We start from the raw sequence: 23,377 nt of genomic DNA, 5'->3' as shown, positions 1-23,377 counted from the left end.
CCCTTGAGACATACACCTAGACATATATAAATATATATGTATATAGTCATATATATGTTTATATGTGTGGATAATATGTAATAGCATAATGATTTCATAGATATGAAGAAAAGGCATGAATATCAATATCAATTCTTTCCATCATTTGGGGAGTGAAAATAACAAAGCCCATGATTTTCCCCAATTTTTTGGCACTTTCCCTATTTCAAATATCTTGAAAACTATCTCAGTGTTTTTATAATTGCATCACCTCCTGAATGGATTTTGTCCTTTCATATTCGTTCTTCTTCAGCTTCTCTTCCCATCTTTAACTATTTTGTTTCAGTCTGTGTTTTGCATTGAACACCTAAGGACTGGTGTTAAAAATAAATGACTGTTTCACTGTCAATCATAATGGAGAGTTTGTTGAAAACATATCGACAGATCTGTCCCATTTGTATTTATTTATATCAACCAAGTCTCATCTCTAAATGCTATTAGGATAATCTGCCTTAGGTCTCAGACCAATCTTTCTTGAGCTTCAATTTCCCCTCTGCACAATTTTGTGTGGTTACAGTACTGCTTTGTAATCTTGCACCATTCTTCTAAATAGTGTTTTGGAAAAGCTTATATTCTGAAAAGATGACTTGTCCTTGACTTTTACGGCTCTCTTCTTGACAAATAGAATTTTTGCTGACTGAGGTGCTTTCTAGTTTCTCCCTCCACTCTCATTATGATAATTTTTTTCATTAGGTAAACTTCTACAGGCCACATTGCAATAACTTTCATAGTGACAATCCATTCCTTATCTGGAATAAATTAATTAGAATTAAAAGATGGGATAATTTAATAGCTGAATAAAAACACTTTTCACATTGAAATTAATCAAAAATTCAATTTTATAAAAAGTACCATAACACATATAGCACAAAATTGAACATAGGAGTTCTGATACATTATACACACACACACACACACACACACACACACACATACACACTCTACATAAACATTAAGCTGTAGTTTGCCTATTGCTTTGTATGTATTCTATCAGCACACCTGATTGGCTTGCTCCAACTAAAATGTGTACATCTAAAATATGTGCCAGCGATTTCCTTTAGTGTTTCAACAATAGAGTGCTATACTTGAAAAGCAGGTCATTGTCTTTATTATACATCTAAAAAAAAATTGCTTTTGAGAAATACTTTCCTGCAAAGCCATAACATTAAAAGAGGAAGAAATAATAGCTGAAACACTATTTTGAAAGGCAAAGAAACTTCAATTCATTTAGTCAACAAGCATTTATATGGAGTGGAAATGGAAATTCTTCACAGAATGAAGAGAATAGCAATGCTAGAGACCAGGAAAAGTGGGATTTAAAGGAAGTGTTGGATGTGTCTAAGGAAGCCAGAGAAACTAGAAGTGGGAGATTAAGAAGGAGATCATGGTAAGAATGAAGGATACTCATTGCAAATGTGTAAAGTCAGAAGATGTAGAGTTGTGTGTGTGAGGAACAACAACTAGATTGGTTTAGTTGAATCAGAGAGTAGGTGAAGTGAAGTGTAAAAAAGACTGGAAGATTATGTAGGAGCCTTGTTGAAAATAGCTTTAAAAGCCAGAGGATTTGTATTTGATCCTGGAGATAACAGGAAGTCACTGGAGTTTCTTGAGCTGGAGGACATGGGAACATTCTACAAATTGTTGTTCAGTTGTGTCTGACTCGTGATTCCATTTGGGATTTTGTTGGCAGGAATAGTGGAGTGGTTTGCCATTTCTTTCTCTAGCTTATCTTATAGATGAAGATATTGAGTCAAGCAGGTTTAAGTGACTTGCCCTTACACAGCTAATAAGTGATTAAGGCCAGCAAACTCAGGAAGAGAAATCTTTCCGACTCCAAAAGTGGCACTCTAACCACTGGGCAAGCTGCCTCTAAAAGGTAGGAAACATTTATGAATTGGGGGTATATGAGCACATGTTAGTAAAATCACTTTGACAGCTGAGTGGAGAATGGGTTGAGATGGGGAGAGACCTGAGAAAGGAATGCTAATCAGAAGACTATAAAAGAGAGAGCTATGTGAGCAGAGAAAAGTGGCTTTAAGGAAAAATGATGTGAAATTAAAAGATTTGACCTGAAACAAGATTTAACAACAGACTGATGATGTAAAATGACTGTGAGTGAGGAATAAAGGATGACACTAAGGTTGTAAGTTTGAGAAATTGAGAAAAACAGGTATTCTTAACAGTAATAAGGAAGTTAGAGATGAGGGTGTGAGGAGAAGATAATGGGTAATGTTTCAGATACTTTGAATTTGAAAGATCAATAAGGTCAAGCTTTCTAAAAGGCCCAAATGTTAATGCAGATCTGAAATCTCTAAAGACAGTCATCCACATAGAGATTATTGCCAGACCCATAGAAGTAATGAAGTCATCCAACAATTCAGTATAGAGGGAGATGTTGTTGCTTATTCTCGGAGAACTGTCACATCAGAGAGGTATACCATGATGTGCAAGTGAATTGGATTTAAGGGAGGGAGGGATGTGCAAAGTCACCAGCCTCACCTCCTACAGAGCCATCTGGGTCCAGTGGCAAATATAGAAGAGGATGACTAAAGAGGGACTTAGATTCAGTGGGAGACCTTGGACTTTTTAAGCTAAGGTCTATAACAAGTTTCAATTTGACTGAGACAACACTCATTCAGTGGTTAAGGCTAAGAATTGAGACAAAGAATGGCTTCTTTTACCTATTCCAAAAAAATTTAATCTGGAAGAAAAAGACCATGAAAATTTCTAGCAAAAACAAAAATAAGTGCTATTTAGATTTACTTTGAATCAATCTGGGCCCAAACAAGAACTAATTGGGGTTTCACCTGGCACCTATTGTTGGCCAATCAGTAAGAGTCAGAGAATATTGAGGGAGAAGAGAAGACAGAAAGAATAGAACCTTGGAGGCCCATAGGTAGTACCCATGAAAAAAGCCACGTCCACCTGAGTTGATCATCATATAATCTCGTTGTTGTTCTCTTGGTTCTACTCACTTCACTTAGTATTGGTTCACATCAGTCTCTCAAAAAAAAAAAAGGGGTGGGGAGGGATATTATATGTTCATTGTAAAATGATGATTATATTTTCCTTGTATAGGTGAAGTAAAAAAGAATGATGTAGTTACCCACATTATTGCTGTTTTTATTATAAAGAAATAAACACAATTTAATTATTTTCAAATTTGCTTCTCATGAAGTAAGTGATAAGATCTATATATTGATTTGTATAGTATGTCTAGACTTGATGGATGGTGGAATATGTAGACATACTTTAGAAATCAACCTATAAGAAAGTAGCACTAACAGGATATAGACCAGCACATTAGATCACAAACTTTAGTTAATAGTTCCCCTAACATGACACCTGTGCACTATCCTTCTTTGCTGTTCTTTGGGTGAACTTATGATGAGATCAGGCTAATTATAATATCATTACAATTTACTAATACCCTGTACTCAGTGGACATTGTGAATAACCACCTGCACAATTTCATCAAGACTTTAGGACCTCCATACTTTTGTGAACTTCTCTTGTAACCTCAAAATCTACATATCTTGAGACATAATCAGATTCCATAAATATCTTTGTCTTGCTTTGTTGGAATGCTAACTACTGATAAATTCCTAAAAGCAGAGAAGCCTGCTTTAATTCCCAATTAATCTTAATAAATTCCTCTACTTGATTTAGAAATCGCCTGAGTCCTGAATTCTTTCAAAGATGATATCACAGATTATCTTCTTGAATCCCAACATAAGAACTTGAAATCTGAATCAAGGACTTGTCTTCAATTAACCTTCTGAATTATTGCCCGCAATTTCAGATACATTTGATTTAAATTATGTGTAAAATTGCTGATCTACAAGATAGTTCTTATATTGCATAAAATTAGACTGTAAGCACCATGAAGGCAAGAAATGTCATGTTTCTTTTTTGTATTCCCAATGCCTACTTAATATGCTGTCTTTACATATTAGGCTCTAAATGTTTGTTGAAATGTAATTAAATACTGGAGCTATTTGACTGTTATTGTGAAAATGTGTTACAACTGCTGCTATACTGGTAAAGGGGAGGAAGGAGAGGGAAATCTAGCTGTGGCCCAGCATCTCATCATTTGTATTTTATATAGTTGAGGAAAATCCAGATTGCAGATGACCCAAAGAACAGTGGATAGGCATGTATGGGGCATGTGATCTAGAGCATTTGACCAAAGCAGATTTGTGCACTTGAAATGACATCAACAAGGACCTAAATTACCAGAAAAGGAAGTGGCCCAATGGCATAGCTTGAGGGAAACAACAGAGGAATGGCCCCAAGGCTGCAGGAGTCTCAATGAACTATTCAAAGATTCAGGAAGGACTCCAGGATACAGAGAAAAATCTCAGCTTATGAGGAATCAGACAAGAAACCCAGGATGAGAAGGCATGGATGCGTCATGATATACATCAGGAGAGATAGATGATATCCATGTCACTAAGATCATAGGTCCTTTGAAGTATTAAAATACATAAAATCCCAACAATTTACTCTTTTGACTGTTATCAAAAGTACATTCTAGGGGCAGCTGGATGGTGCAGTGAATAGAGCACCAGCCCTGAAGTCAGGTGGACCTGAGTTCAAATCTGGTCTCAGACACTTAACATGTCCTGGCTGTGTGACCCTGGGCAAGTCACTTAACCCCAATTGCCTCAGGGGAAAAATAATAATAAAATAAAATTTAAAAGTACATTCCAGTTTATCTTTGCCTGAAGAAGGGAAAAGCCTACTCTGACATCACAAACGTTTGCATGTTGAGGGCACAGTTTCCCCATTTCTGGGCTAGATTTGCAGATTAGAACTGGATCACCTAATCCAAGTCTCTCATTTTATAAATAAGTAATCTGCGTCCTAGAGATTAAAGTGACTTGCTCATTGTGACAGAGGTGGGAGATATCACAGCTTGAACCAAAGTCCTATTTCCAAACCATTGCTTCTCTTTACATTATCCCACTCAAAGGCTGAGATCTCTCCCAAGGACCCATCCAGGGTCAGAGATTGTTGCAGAGTTGGGAAGAGAAGCCAGTTCTGCTAACGCCTGCCGCAGGGCGCACTTTGCCCTATAGAATGCCATTTTTGCACCATTGTACTTTTTTTAATATGCCAGCATCTATGAGTATTCCTGCCCAAGCCTAGCTGTCTCGATGCCCAGAAGAAATAAGTAGAATCCTTGGCAGAGTGCAGACACTTGGCATCATCATTAATAGACTGGAATTTTTAATTGCACATTTATGTAAACATACTAAAAAGCATTCTCCATCTTTCTAGGCATCCATGCAATATCAAGGCCGTGTTTTACTGGTTTAAGGTGGAAGAAATTCAAGCAGGAGAGAACATGATTTAGTGAAGGGATTATTGACAGACTCAGAAGATCTGAGTTAAACCATTTTTGAATTTACTATTTTTGAAACTCTAGACAAAGCACCTAGTCTCACTGGACCATGGTTCCCTTCTCTGAAAAATAAAAGGGTTTGAACTACCAGATCCATAAGATCTCATCCCACTCTGAAATTCAGGAATTTATAGGACCGCATTTACAACATATAAATGCAGAGTATTTGGGAATCAATATAGGTTTGAAGTATGATTTGGAGAGAAAATGCCCAGCAAATTTAAGAAAAGAGAAATAATTCTTATTTTTTCCTGGGGAATTCCTGGGACTTAGAGTTGTACTTCACATAAAACCTTTATTTTTGCAAACTCATATGAAATATTCAAGCTAATATGATGTAAAAATATTTAATAATTCATAGTAGGTATAGAAAAACTTATTCAGTATTCCAAAATTAGTGAACAAAGGAGGAAAATAAAATCAAACCATAGAGCTTTATGACTTAGAAGGGAACTAAGATCATCTGATTTAACCTGCTCATTTTACAGATAAAGAATCAAAGGCCCAGAAAAGAAAAATCATTTGCCCAATGTCACACAGCTATTTGGTGGCAAAGGTAGGACTACTGTCCACATGATCAAATTCCTAGTCCATTGTTTCTTCCCTTACATTATGTTGATTGCTACCATTGCACTAACACATACTTTTAACTTAATACAAATATTTGCCATCACAAAAAGCTGCATTTGGTGATGACAAGATCATATTTCATGTTAAATTCTGAGGAAATATACCCATATACATGTACCTTTGGTGTTTATTTGGCATGGTGAGTCTTCTGATTCGCCTTGTTTTATTTTTTTCTCACTATTCTCCTCCTTTTTATCCTCAGTGCCTAGTATTGTTATTAAAACAGGTCTGAAGTCAGGAAGAAATGAATTCAAATTCAGCTTTAGACATTTATTAGCTGTATGACCCTGGGCAAGTCAGTTCTTCATTTTTAAAACGGAGACACATAGGAGAAGGAAATGGAAAACCACTCCAGTATCTTTGTGAAGAAAACATCATGGACAAATCCATGTCAGACATGACTGGAGGATTAAATAATAATAACTTTATTGAGGTCACAAAGTTTCATGAAGAATACTGAATACTGAATGACTGAATAACAATCATATTGTTGTCTAAGTCAGGTCCAATTCTTCATGATCCCATTAGGAATTTTTTTTACAACAATGCTGGAATAATTTGCCATTTCCTTCTCCAGCTCATTTAACAGATGAATAAACTGAGGCAAAAACAGTTAAGTGACTTGCCCAGAGTCACTCAGCGAGTAAGTATTGAAGTTGAATTCAAACTCAGGAAGATGAATTTTTATGACTCTAAGCCTGGCACTCTATCATGCCTCTAAATTTTATAATATCACAAAATTTTAGGGGCAAAAAGGAGATAACATGTGAAACACTTTGCTAACCTTAAAATGTTACATAAAGGCAAGATATTGTTGTTATCATTGTTATTGGTATTATCATCCCAATCATCCCAACATGCTGTCACTATTTTCACCACCATTATCATGGGCTAGTCCATTGCTCAGCATATTGTAGATGCAGCAAATAATATCCAGAGAAATTATTTGCTTGAACTGGTTACCCTAAAAACTTAGGCTAGTTAGTCACAAGGTCAGAAAGGGCCCAGGTACTCTATCCATGTAGCACACAACAGGCACTTAATAAACGCTTCTGGCATTGGATTGAGCATTTCACAGCACTGCAATCCCAGCAAAGAAACATGAGAGTTCTCAATCTTGGATATTCTCACTGTCTAAATATATAAAACTGGGAGAAAAAAAAAAAACAACAAGAGGTTACCTGGCATAGTAGATTTTTGTGCTGGCCTTGAAATCAAGAAGTCCTGAGTTCAGGTCTTGACTCAGACACAGCCCAACTGTGTGACCCTAAAAAGGCTCTTTGTATCTCCCAAAAATAGTTTTCTAAGACTATAAATTTCAAGAAGGAATAGATCAGCAAACTGAGGAAATCCGTTGCTGGAAACTGCCCACACTAATGAAATCACAGGTCTGATGGGAGAAAAAATGGGCATAATATGACCCCAAGATATTAGTCATGTAATTTGGGATATTTGTAAAGGATAGTTCTAAATCCCACACTGTGGAATCAATCTCTGTGAGTGCAGATTCTTTAAATGGCCTTCAACTCCTAGAGCTGAATGTAAAATCTGTGTATGCTAACCTAGACAGCTCACCATGTCACGTAAATTACCTTGGGAATTTTAAGGTATTGATAACTAAAAATAGGATTATATTTTCTTTACCATCTTCTTTTGATCTGAACATAAGTGCTCAGAATCAGAGGACATAGAGCTAGAAGCCTAAAATATCGTCTACTCCAATGTGATCCTTCTATAAGTGAGCAAACTTTTCACAAGCCCATATTTCTTACATTAAAAAACTTTGTTAATCATCAAATGTAGGCCTTTATTTTATAATAGATTGAGTCACTTGTGTTACATTGAAGAATAAAAGCTTCCTATGGAGACTTGATTTTCTACATTACCTAAAATATAAAAATGGCCTGGCCTGGCTTTGATCAAAATATTTATCTACTTCTGGCCCACCACTGGCCTGAATTGTGCACACACAGCAGTGTCCTGGTTAACATTAGCTAGCTCTCCAGAAAACTATACACACACATATACACACATGCATTTGTGTGTGTTTATGTATTTATATATATGCAAGATGCAATTTTAAGATTAATCTACATTATTAACATTTTCCCTATCCCTTTCTTTATATATCAACAAAACAATAAATGAGCTTTCTCTTTATAACATTTACCAATTCTCCAAGGTATAAATCTCATATCAAAAATTTAACAAGCAGATTGGGTGAGATATTTGAGTAGTCTCCAACATATCTGTTATTCACTCCATTTCTGGACAATGATTACTTGAAACTTTTCCTTCCATCATGTATTTCACCACCATGACTACCCTGCATCCCTTAACTCCCTCTGATGTTTTTCTTTGTTAGGATTCTTACAAGGTGCTAAGTCAATGGAAATGATAGAGACAATGCTTATGTACTTGATTTCACACCTTTGGAGTTCACACCTTTGGGAGAGTTCACACATCGGTTCACATATTAGAGTTCACCTCTTTAAGAGAGGATATATAAGGAAGAGCTCCCAGAAGCCCACTAGAGACTTTTGGGAGATTCACAAGTCAGGATTCAGTAGAGAAGACTCACAAGTCACAGAAACCTAGGGGAAAAATAAGTCCAAAAAAATTGAGGCTCTAAAACAAAATTGCTTAGTAATCTGAAAGAAGGTGAATCCTTAATCTTAGAGCTTTGGGGCTTAGATAAATCAGCAGAAACTACACTGAGCTTTTGAGGCTCCAGTATGATTTCAGAAGATTATGAGCAAACAAGCCTGATTTTTGAAATTCTAAGAATTTTTTTTGAAAGAGGGAAATGTTTTTTTTTTAAATGTTGTAGCTAAATCTCTCAAAATTCTACAACAAAGAGTGGTTTACAGGGGAATGGAAGCCTAGTCAAGAACTTGTTTGAAACCTGAATTGAGATCAGTTTGACCTGACTCAATCTTATTCAACTCAATGAGCCTGAGAACTGATGAATATACCATTTATTGACTAACCTCTGGAGTATCTATAAACTTCTAATATATCCTTTAGATCTACATATGCAGGTGTTAGCTGGGGGAATTGGGGAGGGAATAAAGCTGGTCCTGGATTCCTTTGTGGCTCTCAAGGGATTTACTGCTAGGTAGTAATAGAATGTTTTCCTATCCAGTTTTCATCCAAATTTAATTTTAGGATTAAGGGGTTTTGAGATCAGCTACTCTCTCATTTTAAAGTTGAGAATATAAAGACAAATGGAAAATAAGCCCCTTAAGAGTATGACCAGCTCTGGCTTTTTTCTTTTTTCTTTTATTTTGTTTCTGTATGTCCACCGACTAGTGTAATGCCTGGAACCTAACAAGTACTGAATAAATGCTTGCTTAATGAATGAATGAGAAAGTAATAGTTAAAACTGTAACTCAGATCCTCTGACTCTAAGGGCATTCTTTCTACCAGGCCCCATTACCTCTTGGTAGAGTTGGAATAGATCCTAATTTGTCCAAAGTCTAAGAACTGATCAATAAAAAAGCCAAAATCACTATTCATCTCCCCTGATTTTCAATCCAATGTTCTTTTCACTACACTAAGTTGCTTTTCTTGAAGGACAGTTCTCAGTATTTAGATCAACTTTGATTTGATTTTGAGCACCGGAAAATTTGACCCAACAAGAGCATTGCAGGCTCAGATGAGGGATAGGAAAAAGTGGGATAGCCTCCTGAAATGCCCATGTTATCAGACTGGTAGAAGTAAGAGCCTGTTAGAAGAAAAATCAAGATCTGAAAAACAGAAGTTCTAGAGCAAAATCACTTGGGAATCTGAAAGAAGATAAATCCTTAGTCTTAGAGCTTTGGGGCTTAGATCATTGAATGAAGTCTGAGTATTATAACATGGCTGGAAGTCTGAGTATTACAACATGGCTCAGAAAACTGGATACTCTACTTAGGAATGTAGTGAAATATTATTAATTAGAGATTTAACTGAAGTTATTTGCTTGATTATGAAATCTAATCATTCTTGACCCTCAATTATCATTGAAAATCAAGAAAGTTTCAATTAAACTCAACAGGCAGTACTTTAACTGATTTTGAAGGAAATTAAGAATTTTTTAAATTAGAGGTAAAGAGGAAGTGAATTCTAGGTGTAGAGGGATAGTGTGTGGAAAAGTGTAGAAATAGATGGAATCTCATATAAATAGATAGCAAGGTTGGTAAAATCACAAAAGAAAGTTTGGAAAATATATAAATAAACTTCAAAGTATAGTCCCCTGCCCACATGTAACTGGAAAGAGGTTAACACGTGTGAAACAATGTCCAAAATGAGAAAGCACATCATTAAATAATTATGCTGTTGTTCAGCCATTTTTCATTAATAACCAATATTTCATAATCTAACCTGGAATATTCTTGGCAAAAATAGTAGTGTTTTGCCATTTCTTTCTTCAGCTCATTTTTCAGATGAGGAAACTGAGACAAATGGGGTTAAGAGATTTACCCAGGGTCACACAGTTAAGAATTCAGATTTGAACTCAGGAAGAGGAGTCTTCCAGACTTCAGGCCCTGAACTATTATATGCACTGTACCACCTAGCTTCCCTGCTTAAATATTGTGTGATATAGGCTAAAGATGCTATAGAATTTCACAGGCTGGAGAGATCAAAAGGAAATGGTATTATTGGGGTAATCTTAATAGAAAGAATAATATGTCTTAAAATGATTATATTCTGAATAGATGGAGAGAAGGGAAAAGCACATCTTCAGTTTTATTATAATGGAAGATTATGTTTCATACCATTATATTGCTATGAATACATAGGCAGCTAGAGAATATATTGGATAGGGCACTGAGCCTGGAGTTCAACTCTAGAACTCCTCAGTTTAAATCCAGTCTCACACATGTAACTAGCTGTGAGACTTAGACAAATTACTAACCTCTTCCATTTCCTTAACTGTAAAAGTGAAAAATAAGCTATAAAATAATAGCATCTACCTCCTAGAACTATTTGTAAGGATAAAAAGAGACAATTTATGTGGCACATATTAGGCTCTACATAAATGCTAATTTTTGTATTTATTTTTAATATTATCATTACCATTATAACTCAGCTTCTGGAACATTTGTATTCATTTTCTAGGATTAGCTCTCAAGACACTCATTTCAAATGACTAAAATTATTGTCATATTGCTAATAGTTGATGATTCTCCTAAATAGTTCACTTTAAAAAGTCATGAACATCTTTTCTTTCTTCTATATTTAAATTTTTTAACTCTTTTTTTTTAATAGCAAAGCATTTACATTAAAAATAAGCCACATCATATGAGAAATGATGAGCACGATACTCACAGAAAAACCTGGGAAATTCTCCATGAACTCAAGCAAAATGAAATGTACTATACACAAAGTAATAACAATATTCTGGGATGATCAGCTTTGAATGACTTTGCCATTCTCAGCAATACAATGCTCCATGACTACTCTGAAGGATATATGATGAAAAATCCTATCCATATTCAAAGAAAGAATTGATTGTGTCTGAATACAGATTCAAGGACACGCTCTTTTTAAAAAAATTTCTTAAGAGTTTTTTTGGGGGGAAGATCTGTTTTGTTTTTTTTCACAACATCACTTTTATGTAAATGTTTGCATAACTTCACATGTACTTTCTTAAAGGGCTGAAAGTGAGGATAAGGAAGAAAATCTGGAAAAACAAAAGTAAAAATAATGTTTTAAATGTAATTGGGGAAATAAAAATATTAAATAAATTAATTAAATAAGCCACAAAACAGGTTTATAAAATAAATTTTAAAGAAAAAATACCTATAATGAACCTAATATTTTTCAGATTCATTGATTCCCTTAATAGAACTTAGAAAAATTTTTTAATCTCCCTTAATGTCTAGGGAGTACTTTGGACAATGTTTAATAAATGCTTTTTGAAGTTGAATTAGAGTTTTTAAACCATTATCAATTGTAGATTATTCTAATTTGGTATCATGCATAGATATGATGAAGATGCTTCTTTTTAACTTACTCTGAAACCTTATCTTCTAAGTAGAAGTCTTTTAAAGGTGGCATAGGCCTTCAGTCCTTCAGGCCAACTTAGCATCATTGGGTCTCTAAGTTGTTTTTCCTATCTGCTGAAACTTCCTTCCTCATAGTCTTGAATGAATTATTCCCTGCCATTCTAGGCTTTTAGAATTCACCAAAAGAACAGCCTTCCTCTGTATTCTGGTCCGCAGTTCAGCAAGATTAATTGTTGTTTCAATTGCCCTGAGCACTTTCTCTCTCCATACTGCTAAAGAAGAGGTTGAAAGAGACAAAGAAACTAGCAAGCAACCTTGTATTCCTGCATTTTAAGGATTTAAACTACTGCTTTTTTATCAGAAGGGAAGATTGTTCTCCTTTAGTCTTAAAAATATATCTTTACCATGAACAGATGTCTAGCAACTGTTAACTTAAAATTTATATACAGTAGTAAAATATGCAAATCCATCATCTCACAGTTGGTCTGGATAATAGCCATTAATACTTGCAATTTTCTCTGCCTATTTCCAATCACAAGGCCAACTACATTAGAATACTGCTTTCAAACATTTTAAAATAAAATTTAGCAGTATTTTAAAAGAGACTTTCAGTGTTTTTATCATCACTTTCACAAAATTTTCCATATTTTCATTTGACGTCGTCTTCATCTGACAGAAGAAAAAGCCATTTTAAGAAGCTGCCATTTGATTCCAAGGGAAGGGAGGTGTGCGGCAGTGTGTGTATTTTTTCATGACCTTCACTAGTACAACACTTATTTTTAGAATGCATTTATTAAGCAAAAAATCTACTCTGAAAATAATGGTCTTTCAGTATCATCCAACATAAATCAAAGCTGAGAAATTCTTGGAAATTCAGTGGATTGGGAGTAAGAAGATCTAAATTTCAATCCCAACTTTTGAATTTATTGTACATCTCTTATCTTAAGCAAGTCTTCATCTCACTGGACCTCAGATTTTTTCAGCTGTAAAATTGATGTCCTGTAAGACACCTTCTAACTAAAGCTAGGCTTCTTATTCCATGTTCTTAAGATCTTGTATATTATAGTTGCTAAATGTCTGTGTGCTTAAGTTAAAGTTACAGGAACTTTTAGGACAAGTGATCTCTTAATTATAGAATCCATGATTAGGAAGAGAAAAATTCTACATAGTCTGACATGCATGCTCAATTTTGGAAGAACAGATTTCAAAGAATTCAAAGAAAAGCTTAATATTTTGAAAAGGAAATGAGCCCAAGAAGGATAAATTCTAAAGACCCAAACAGAAATGACTCCTCCCAAGAAGAGGGACTTTCAAAAAAAACTTATAAGGTACATAGAATTCATCAACAAATTCAGATTTTAAAATTGAGTACAAGAAAAAGGCTAGGAAAGGTAACTGAAAATGGACGCAAAAGAATGATCCTGTAAGAAATGAAATAGGAGCACAGGTTATAAGGAGTTATGCTGATAGTGAGCGCTCCAAGGACAAGATAAAAGGGAATTCTTATTTACCTCAAAGATAAGTAAGAGCCAAAGAAAGGACAGGACCAGTTCTACAGTGGATAGGATAATGATAATACTGACAAGCCCAAACTACTTAATTTTTATTTAGGCCCCCTCTTTCATAGAGAATGAGTTTTAAATTGGAAAGGATAGAATGAAAATGGTTAGCAGGGAGTAGAAAACCAAAATAAGTGAAGAGAAAATTAAATGAAAATTTGAAAAATCATCTAGCCTGGGGGCTCTTAACCTTTTTGTGTCATGGATGCTTACACAGGTGTTTGTTGCCTATATTCAAAACTAAAGGAAATGTACATTTCAGTCAGATACAAAATTGAAACAATTTTTTTCCTGTCCAAATTCATAGACCCCATCAAATCTTTCCATAAATTCCTTAAGGATCTGTATTAAGAAGCCTTACCTAATCTATCACATGTCAAAGAGAACCCCAATTATAATACAATTCTGTTTGAAGGCTTTCAAAAAGATGGAACGCATAGCAAAGCTTCTTACACTGTATATTGCTACCCCATGGGGTTATATAACTGAATGGTCATAATTTGGCAACAGTAAAAGGTTTCTGAACACAAGGACCAAAAATTAATTCAAAAAAACACTTAATGAATCTGAGTTGGTTCCGAACACACAACATACACACTTTGTATTATGCCTGTGCAAACACTGTCAGAAAGACTTTAGTTCATATTTGAGATGGGATCACAGATAAAAATTTCTCAGCCAAAAAATGTCACAAGTGGAAAAGTTGCAGAAGCCCTATTCAAGAAAATGTTCATTCCAGACCTCTAATCAGGAAAGATTTCCTGACATTAAATTTAAATTTAGCTCATTAAAACTTACAGCCATTGGTCCTAGTTCTGCTACCTGGAATTGTACAGCAGCTCATTCTAAGGGTAGGTCTAAATCCAATTCTTCCACACAACAGCCCTTCAAAGACATGTGTTTCCCCCACCCCAATCTTTCTTCTCCACATTAGGTAGCCTCAGTTGAAGCAATCCTAATCTGACAAACAAGATCAAATAGAACTAATGAGTTCAAGTCATCAGACCCATATTAACTACATCTTAGAATACTAAAAGAATTTCCAGATGTGGTCTTCTTAGCTCTTATCCACAATCTTTAAAAGACATTAGAAAGGATTTGGGGAAGATGACATCCAGGATTAAGCCAAGTCCATCCACACCATCCAAAAGTACAAGCAGGAGACAGGTCTTATCCAAACACAGAAACCCTAATCCAGAAACTGAAACTAGAGATATGAGTAAACAGAAGAGAATGATGAGCCCAATAAGCACTATGAACTAAAAGAAGCCCCTTAGATGTGCCCCAGAAAAGAGTACATCACAAAAATCCAAGCAGAGGCTCAGAGAAAAGAGTATGATGTCCATGAGCATCAGGAAATAACTAGAAGAAGTAAAGCAAGAATTTCGTTTTTCTTCCCGGATTATTTATACCTTCTGAATCCAATTCTCCCTGTGCAACAAGAAAACTGTTCGGTTCTGCACACATATAGTGTATCTAGGATATACTGTGACATATTTAACATGTAAAGGACTGCTTGCCATCTGGGGGAGGGGGTGGAAGGAGGGAGGGGAAAAATCGGAACAGAAGTGAGTGCAAGGGATAATGCTTTTAAAATTACCCTGGCATGGGTTCTGTCAATAAAAAGTTATTTAAAAAAAAAAGAAGTAAAGCAAGAAGGAAAATAACACGTAGGGAGGAAAAAATAGCAAAGAGAATTCATAGCTTAGAACAGAAAGTAGTAAGAATGGAGTGCCCTAAAATTAGAATGGACCAAATAGAAATTAGTGAATTATATTAGAAAATGTAGAAGGACAACTGCTCCAATTTTCAATAAAGGAAAGGAGTTTGAGCCTATGAACTATAGACCGGTGAGCTTAACTTCAACTCCAGGCCAACGTTTGCAATGTATTTAAAAGGGTACATTCTATAAATACATAGACAGAGAAAAGACAGGTCATACTAAACTAACCACTTTTCATCTCTTTTTTGAAATGCTAATTATACTCTTAGATTAGAGGGATGTTATAAATAGCATATAGCATGCTTAAATTTTCAAGTATGCAAAAACATTTTACTGTATAATACTTGTAAATAGGATGGAGAAAGGAGTTAAATCACAATGTAATTTGCTAGATTAGAAACAGGCTGAATGAATAGACCCTGAAAGTATTCAATAATGGGGCAATACAGTCTTTGAAAGAGAGTTCTAGTGTAGTGTTCTGGGAATCTCAGCTATGCAACAATTTAATAATTGATATGGTAAAATCACAGATAGTTTGTTTTTCAAAGTTGCAAATGACACAAAGCTTAGCAAAAATCCATATCTTAAAATATTAGAAAAATAGATATCAAATAAGATGAAATTTAGTAGGAATAAATGTAAAGTTTTGTGTTTAATGTACAAAAATCTACTTCTTCATGAATACAGATTGAAAAGGTGTGACTAGTCAACAGCTCTTATGAAAAATGATCCAGGAGTTCAAGAGAACTGCAAATGAAGTCAATAATGTAATTTGACAGCCAAAAAAGCTAATGTTGTTCTATAAAACATGATAAGAATGTCCAGAACAAGGGTGGTAACAAGTTCTGCGTAGGTCATATTTGAGATGCTGTGTTCAGTTTTAGTCACCACATTTTTGAAAATATACAATATGGAATCTGTGAAGAAAAGAAAAATAGGATTGTAAGAAGATTAAAGAACATGTTATATCATCTGTAAGAATGAGTGATGTTTAAGCCTGAGGCATCTAGGTGCCCAGTGGACAGGCACTGGAGTTAGGAAGACAAGTTCAAATCTGGCCTCAGACACTTGCTAACTACATGACTCTGGATAATTAAATCAACCTCTGTTTGCATTAATTCACTAGAGAAGAAATCACATGACTGATAACTGAATAATGACATTAACAACAAAGCCTGAAGAAGAGAAAATGGTGGCTCTCTTCAAGTATTTGAAGAGCTGTCATGTGGAGGAGGAATTAGGCTTCCTATTCCTTGAAGGGCATAATTAGGAGATATGTGGAAGTAGTAAGAAAGCAAAATCAGTCTTGATATTAGGAGAATTTTTCTAACAATTTATGCACCCTAACATAATCTAAAAGTAAAATGGCTTGCCTCAAAAAGCACTGGGTTCTTCCTCATTGGAATCTTCAAGCAGGGACCCAATGAGTACTTAGTGAGTTTGCTAAAGAGGTGATTCACATTCAAGTACAAATTGAACTAGATGGCCTCTGAAGTTCCTATCAAGCCTAACATTCTATGGTTCTGTGAGTTTAATTGAATTTGTTGAGATCAAATATTTTACTCTTTATATGATTTCAGAAATAATTTTCCTGTGATGTTTTGATGATTCCCATTTGCCTTCAGTTAAAAAAAATGCTAAATAACCAAAATAATCCAATAAATGGCAAGTCAATGAAATTTGATATGAAACTAGACAGGTAATGAATTTGATAAAAGAAGACAAAATACCATAAAATGTTTTCATAAAAGAATCCAAGAAAAAGTGCGTAGGACTACAGCTCTCCTGGTAACATATTGAATGGTGAATATAAACAGGTGAACAGGAAGTAGAAATGGAGAAATAGGAGAAAACCTGAAAAGAAATTTTTTTTTTCAAAAAGAAAAATAGGATTTGGTAATAAACTTTATAGTGAACAAAAGGTAAAGTGAAATTCAAAGATGATTCTTTACTTTCTAGGCTTATATAAATGATTATAATCTACTACCCAAACTGCAATGCCTAGCAACAATAGCCAAATGGGGAAGGAAAATTATGGGTTGGATTTGTGGTGATGGAGGATGCTTTTGCCTGATTCTTAATCTTAGGGAATAGAAATACAAACTCACACACCTTAAATCTTACCCATGGTATATTAATAATATGCAAACCATTTATACAAGACAAGTAAGATGCAAGCATGTATGAGCTAATAAGTTCCACTGGCCATTAAATTTTTCAGCTGTCCTATTTTCTGAAAGGGAAGCAGTATATATCTGTATACTTCCATGAGAAACAGCCCTGTCCAGTACTGCAGATTGAGTGTAAGGGGAGACAACAAGGAGTAGAACCATTTTATACTCAGAAGGACAAAACAAACTGATGCCTTCTTCAAATGTGATGGTCTAGAGTCAACAAACCTCGGGTACTTTGCAGTGCACCAGTCAGAAGCAAGCTAAACATCAACACTTTGATGTCCCTTTGATGTCAGAGGACAGACTCATAGATTCATCTATCATTCAAGATTTTTTTTCCTAGCATTCCATGTTCTTTCTGGGGACCCATACCAATGGATCAAGACTGTATTGGTGGAATGTGCCATTTAAGTTATCCTGTGAGGAGCTGGAGACCTGTGAAAAGAGTATTAGTGAGCAAGTGGAGTGAAAGATTAAACTAAATCAAGATATAGTTAGCTCAACATTTACTTAGAAGAGCCTTCTGTGTGCAAAGCATTATGTTCAGGATAAGGGACACAGTAATGAACAGAATACAGACTATGCTCTTTAGGAGCTTATAATACATACAAAAAAATCATGAAGAGAAAAGAAAAGATGTAACAAGCAAAAAAAGAAGTCCAATGTGCTAAGGGATCCTCAAACTTTTTAAATAGGGGGCCAGTTCACTGTCCCTCAGACTGTTGGAGGACTAGACTATAGTAAAAACAAAAACTTTGTTTTGTGGGCCTTTAAATAAAGAAATTTCATAGCCCTGGGTGAGGGAGATAATCGTCCTCAGCTGCTGCATCTGACCCACAGGCCATAGTTTGAGGACCCCTGTAATATGTTTTAAGAAGGAAGAGATTATTTTTAACTTAGAATAGTGGGAGGCCTTCAGATAAGGCATTATGAAGGTTGGGCATTGAAGGATAGAAGGAAAATAAAAAGAAGGAAATGGGAATGAAATCTGTACCTAGGATGGGAGATGATACAAACAAAAGCACAAGGATAAGAGAAAACAGGATCTAGAGAACAGTCATATGTGACTGTCTCATAGAATATATTAAAGGAAATTTGTTGTTGTTCAGTCATTTCATTCATGTCTAATTGTTCATAACCCTCTCTGGGGTTTTCTTTAGGGCCACAAAAAGTGAGACATGACTGAATAACAACTTTGTTGAAGTCACAAAGACTTGTGAAGAGTTAGACATGACTAACATGATTGAACAAGAGCAACCATGTTGCTAAGTCATTTCCAATTCTCCATGACCTCATTGGGAGTTTTCCTGGCAAAGGCACTGGAATGGGTTGCCATTTCCTTCTCTAGATCATTTTATAGATGAGGAAACCAAGACAAACAATATTAAATGTCTTGTGCAGAACTACTAGGTGTCTGAGGCCGGCTTTGAACTCAGGTCTTCCTGACTCCAGACCTGGTACACTTTCCACTAAACTACCTTGCTGCCAATTAGAGGAAATAGTAGGAAATACAACTGGAAATGTATGTTTGAACTATATTGTTGAGAGTTTTGAATAGAAGGACCAGGATAAATGTGAAATTTTGCATTTGAGTTAACAATTCATTTATAAGAATATGGGAGGAAGTCATAAATTAAAACAGTTCATGTGGGGAAAGAAAGGAAAAATAATATAAGAAGCAATGACTTAATGTTGTAGAAAGATTGCATTCGAAGTAAGAGGACTTGGCTTGTCTCATAGCTTTTGTGGGATTCTAGGAGTATTTCTGTTCAGTTCTGGATGGAAATGAGAAAGTTTTAACTTTTCTCTTTGATTTTCTTCTTTTCGTATTTTTTTTAGTTGGGGAAGCATTTCCATAATATAGTATAAAAAAAGATGATGGCACATGAAACTGCAAATCTACTATGTCTGACTTGCTATTTCTTTTAAATATATAATAAAATTATTGTGTAAATTTATTTTTTTTCTTTCCTTCTTTTTGTCTATTTTAGAGATGGTTACCACTAGACACAAATAGGAATATATATATATATATACATACATATATGTAAAATTATTCTATTCACACTTCTATTTATCAGTTGGTTCTCTGGATGTAGATAGCATCTTTCTTCCTATCTCTTTTATAATTATTTTGGGTGCTTACACAAAAATAACTTATTAACTCAAAATCATTCTAAAACAATACTGCTGTTACTGTATACAATGTTCTCTTGGTTCTATTCTTTTTGCTTTTCATTATTTTGTGCAAGTTTTTCCATGTTCTTCTAAAAATCATTGAGTTCCTTATTTATTATATTACAGTAATATTCCATCACAATCACATTCTACAACTTGTTCAGCCACTCCCCAATTAATGGGTAAACCTGTAATTTCCACTTCTCTGCCACCACAAAAAGAACTATTAAACATTTTAGAACATAGAGGTTCTTTTCCTTTTCCCCTAATCATCTTTGGAAATAGATCCAAGTGGTGGTATTGCTGGGTCAATGGGTATTGGTAGTTTAATAACTCTTTGGGGCATAATTCCATATTGTTCTTCAAAGTGGTTGGATTTTCTTAATCAGTCTTCTTTCTGGTGTGCTTTTAGAACTTTACAGGAAGATTTGGACTCTTCCAGTTCTTAATATGCAGCTATCTTCCTCAATATGCTATAACTTGCTGCACTGGATAAGTCATTTGATCTCTCTCGACATCAGTTTCCCCATCTGCACAATGAGGAAGTTGGACTGCATGATTGCTAAATTCCCTTTTACTTAAACCTATAACCCTGTGCAAAAGAGCTTGGTGTTTTAGTTTAATGCAAGCTGAAGATTAGCCCAAGATGTTATTTCAAATGGTACTAATAGTATATTTTCCAGTTCAAGCAATGTGATAATCTACTTTCTTCTTCACAGGGTTAACCACAGCTACAATATTGTCTCATTGCAGAAACTTTACCTTAAGTAGTACATTGACAAACTGCAAAATGTCCACAGCAAGACAAGGAGGGTAGTAAAGGGTCTAAAAAATGTCATAACAGGAATCATTGAAGAAATTGAAGGTGTTTAACATAGAAAAAATAAAATTTAGTGGTAGCATTACTGTTTTAAAATTATTTGAAGAGCTGTCATGTGGAAAGAATATTAAATTCAATCTGCACAGTACCAGAGAATGTAGCTTTAAAAACCAATGAGTGGAAGTTATAGGGAGACAATTTCAGCTCAACATAAGGAAAAATTTTATGATAATTAAAAGTGTCCAAAAATAGAATGGGATGTGAATTTTCCATCACTGCAAGTGTTCAGAGTTAGGATAACAGAGTTTGGATGACCATATCTGTAGTGATATAGCTTTCTGTATTAAGTGAGAATTTAAACTAGTTAATATCTAAACCCCCATATAATTCTGGCCAATGGTTCTATGTAGATTTCAAGGTAAATTCAATAGAATAGGTGACAGAAACCAGGATAAGGAACAATTGCAGAAATTTAAAAAATGCTAAGGACAAAGTTTTGAGAGACACTATTTAGGGAAAGAAAAAATTAACTATAGTCAGCAAAGATAATAAGGAAGAAAGAATAATCCAAAGAGAATGGAACATAAAAGAAAAGTTATTTATAATGGAAGCCAAAGAATGAGAAATGTTCAAAGAAGAGTGAATAAAGGGGTATGCTAAAGCCAGTGGAAACTGGTTCAGGAATTCCAAGAGTTAAATGTGAAATTTTCAGTGTGAGCATTTATACTTCTGAAATTGGTAAATCCTTCAAATCATGTCTTAACTTATTGTTTTCTTGGTTGTTTAGACTAAAAAATGATAATGGTACAGATTAAGTAATGGTATATCATATATACTTTTTTTGGAGAGAGCCAGCTCTCAAACATTTGCCAGAATATCCTTAAGTGTTTCAAAAACTATTTCAAAAACAATGTCACATGCCACACAGAAAAGTAAAAAAGGTTAAGAATTAAGGCTATTAAGTATCTCAAGAAGTCCAATGACGACCTCAAGAAAGTGGTTTAGGTAAACATAAGAATGTAGATAGCTAAGCAGAGAATGGCTGCATAGGAAATGGAGGAAACTGGAGTCAACTACTCCATAAGGTCACAGTAGTGATGCTAAAAGAGACCTCAGAGATAAGTTAATTCAGTCCCCTTATTTTACAGAAAAGGTAACTTGAAGCCCAGGTAAACAGTCACTTGTCCAAGGTCACACAGGTAATAGATGTCAGAAGTGATGTTTGAATAGAAGTTTAAAAGCAAAATGAGAAAGAGAGACTATGTAATTTGGGAATTAGGCAAGGAAAATGCCAAAGAAAATATTTTTTTAATATTAAATGACTATTAAATCTAAATGCATGGAGAATCCAAAGGTAATCACAATCCTCAAAAACGGCTTTATTTCCTGTGCAGAACATGTTGTATCACCACTGTGACTTGTATGTTAGATGAATGAGTCAACATTATATGACAAATTTTTCTTAAAACACTTGAGATTTAAAAACTAAGGCATTTGAAATGTTTGCACATAAATGTATGTGTGTTGTGTGCTTGTGTTTTTAAGTTTTTTATCAAACTTACTACAGCTAAGATGTTCTATGTTTTTAAACACTCCCAAATCTTTGTGCTCAAAAGTAAAAGGATCTTTTAGGAAATCCTACCAAAACAAATCTTTCTTCCTCTCCTTCAGTTAAAAAAAAAAAAAGCTAAAAATTGATAAGAGAAAGTCTTATAAGTGACAAATTGTGTTCATTTGCATTTAACTAGGTTCCTCAAGATGAATGGACTGGGTATACCCCTCGTGGAGGCAAAGATGATGAGATCCCTTGCCGAAGAATGCGCAGTGGAAGTTATATCAAGGCAATGGGGGATGAAGACAGTGGTGACTCAGATACCAGTCCCAAGCCTTCCCCAAAGATCGCAGCCAGAAGAGAGAGTTATCTCAAGGCTACACAGCCATCTCTTACAGAACTCACCACACTCAAGTAAGATGATATAATTGTTAACTCACATAATACAAATCAGTATGGTGTCAGCTGCTGTGGAATTCTGGATTCAAAATCGATGATGGGGAAAAAAGAGGAAATGGGAAGGTGATGTAATGTTAAATGGTTACATAATGTATATATTTTTCCTTTCCCTAGGTTTGATTTCAGATTTATACTGGTATCTTCAAGATCAAGTCTTATCAGATAATGTATTATGAATAGAGGGCCAAAAAATTTTTTTTGAATTTTTTGTCAGCTATTTTATCAAAAGGAAAAAATGAGGATTCATATTTGGATGGTTATCCCATTCCTTCTCCCTCTTGAAGGGACAAGATAGGCCACAATGTTCATGCATTCATGCCTCTGATTGGATGGATTCCATAAATAGTGGTGTATATATCAAAAACTTAGACTGGATATTCTCTCAAAGAACTTGAATTTTTAAAAGTGCTTGTAAAAAGATAGAAAATGTCAGGGCAACCAAAAGAATCAAAATATTTCCATTCTTCAAATTGATTCAACCACTAAATCTGCATCTTCAAGATTCCTTGAGAATTTTAATTAATTATAGAATCATGATTATTCAGAAGAATATTTAAAAAAATAAAGTAGTCATTGTTTTGGTAAGTGGAAAAGATATAAAATTTTTTTTCAATGTGCTCCTCAAGTTTGACACTTGACAGAAAATGTATTTTTTTAAGTATTCAAAAGTGGGTCGCTGTTTTTGTTTCAAAAATCCAGCTACAAGTGGCATTTATGTCAGTTGTGTTTAGTGTAATAGAGAACAATAGTAAAAATGAAACTATTCAAAATCCTATTATTCTAAGCAAGACTTGTTTTAACTTGAAAGAATACTTGATGGGATTATATTCAAAGTTTGATTGA

At 34.7% G+C, this 23,377-nt stretch overlaps 1 protein-coding gene across 9 annotated transcripts in view; it reads left to right on the top strand.

Annotated features, from left to right (window-relative positions):
* The window catches only part of DLGAP1 (DLG associated protein 1), a 1,118,212-nt gene that overhangs the window by 770,826 nt on the left and 324,009 nt on the right, over nt 1-23,377 (top strand). For all 9 annotated transcript variants that reach the window (XM_051970400.1, XM_051970401.1, XM_051970402.1 and 6 more), the window contains one exon: nt 22,272-22,489. In XM_051970400.1, coding sequence (XP_051826360.1) covers nt 22,272-22,489 — 218 coding nt within the window. The remainder of the gene's footprint in view (nt 1-22,271; nt 22,490-23,377) is intronic.

This window comes from Antechinus flavipes, chromosome 1 (genome assembly GCF_016432865.1).
Source record: "Antechinus flavipes isolate AdamAnt ecotype Samford, QLD, Australia chromosome 1, AdamAnt_v2, whole genome shotgun sequence".
NCBI lineage: Eukaryota > Metazoa > Chordata > Mammalia > Dasyuromorphia > Dasyuridae > Antechinus > Antechinus flavipes.
This window is presented reverse-complemented; position numbering and strand designations above follow the sequence as displayed.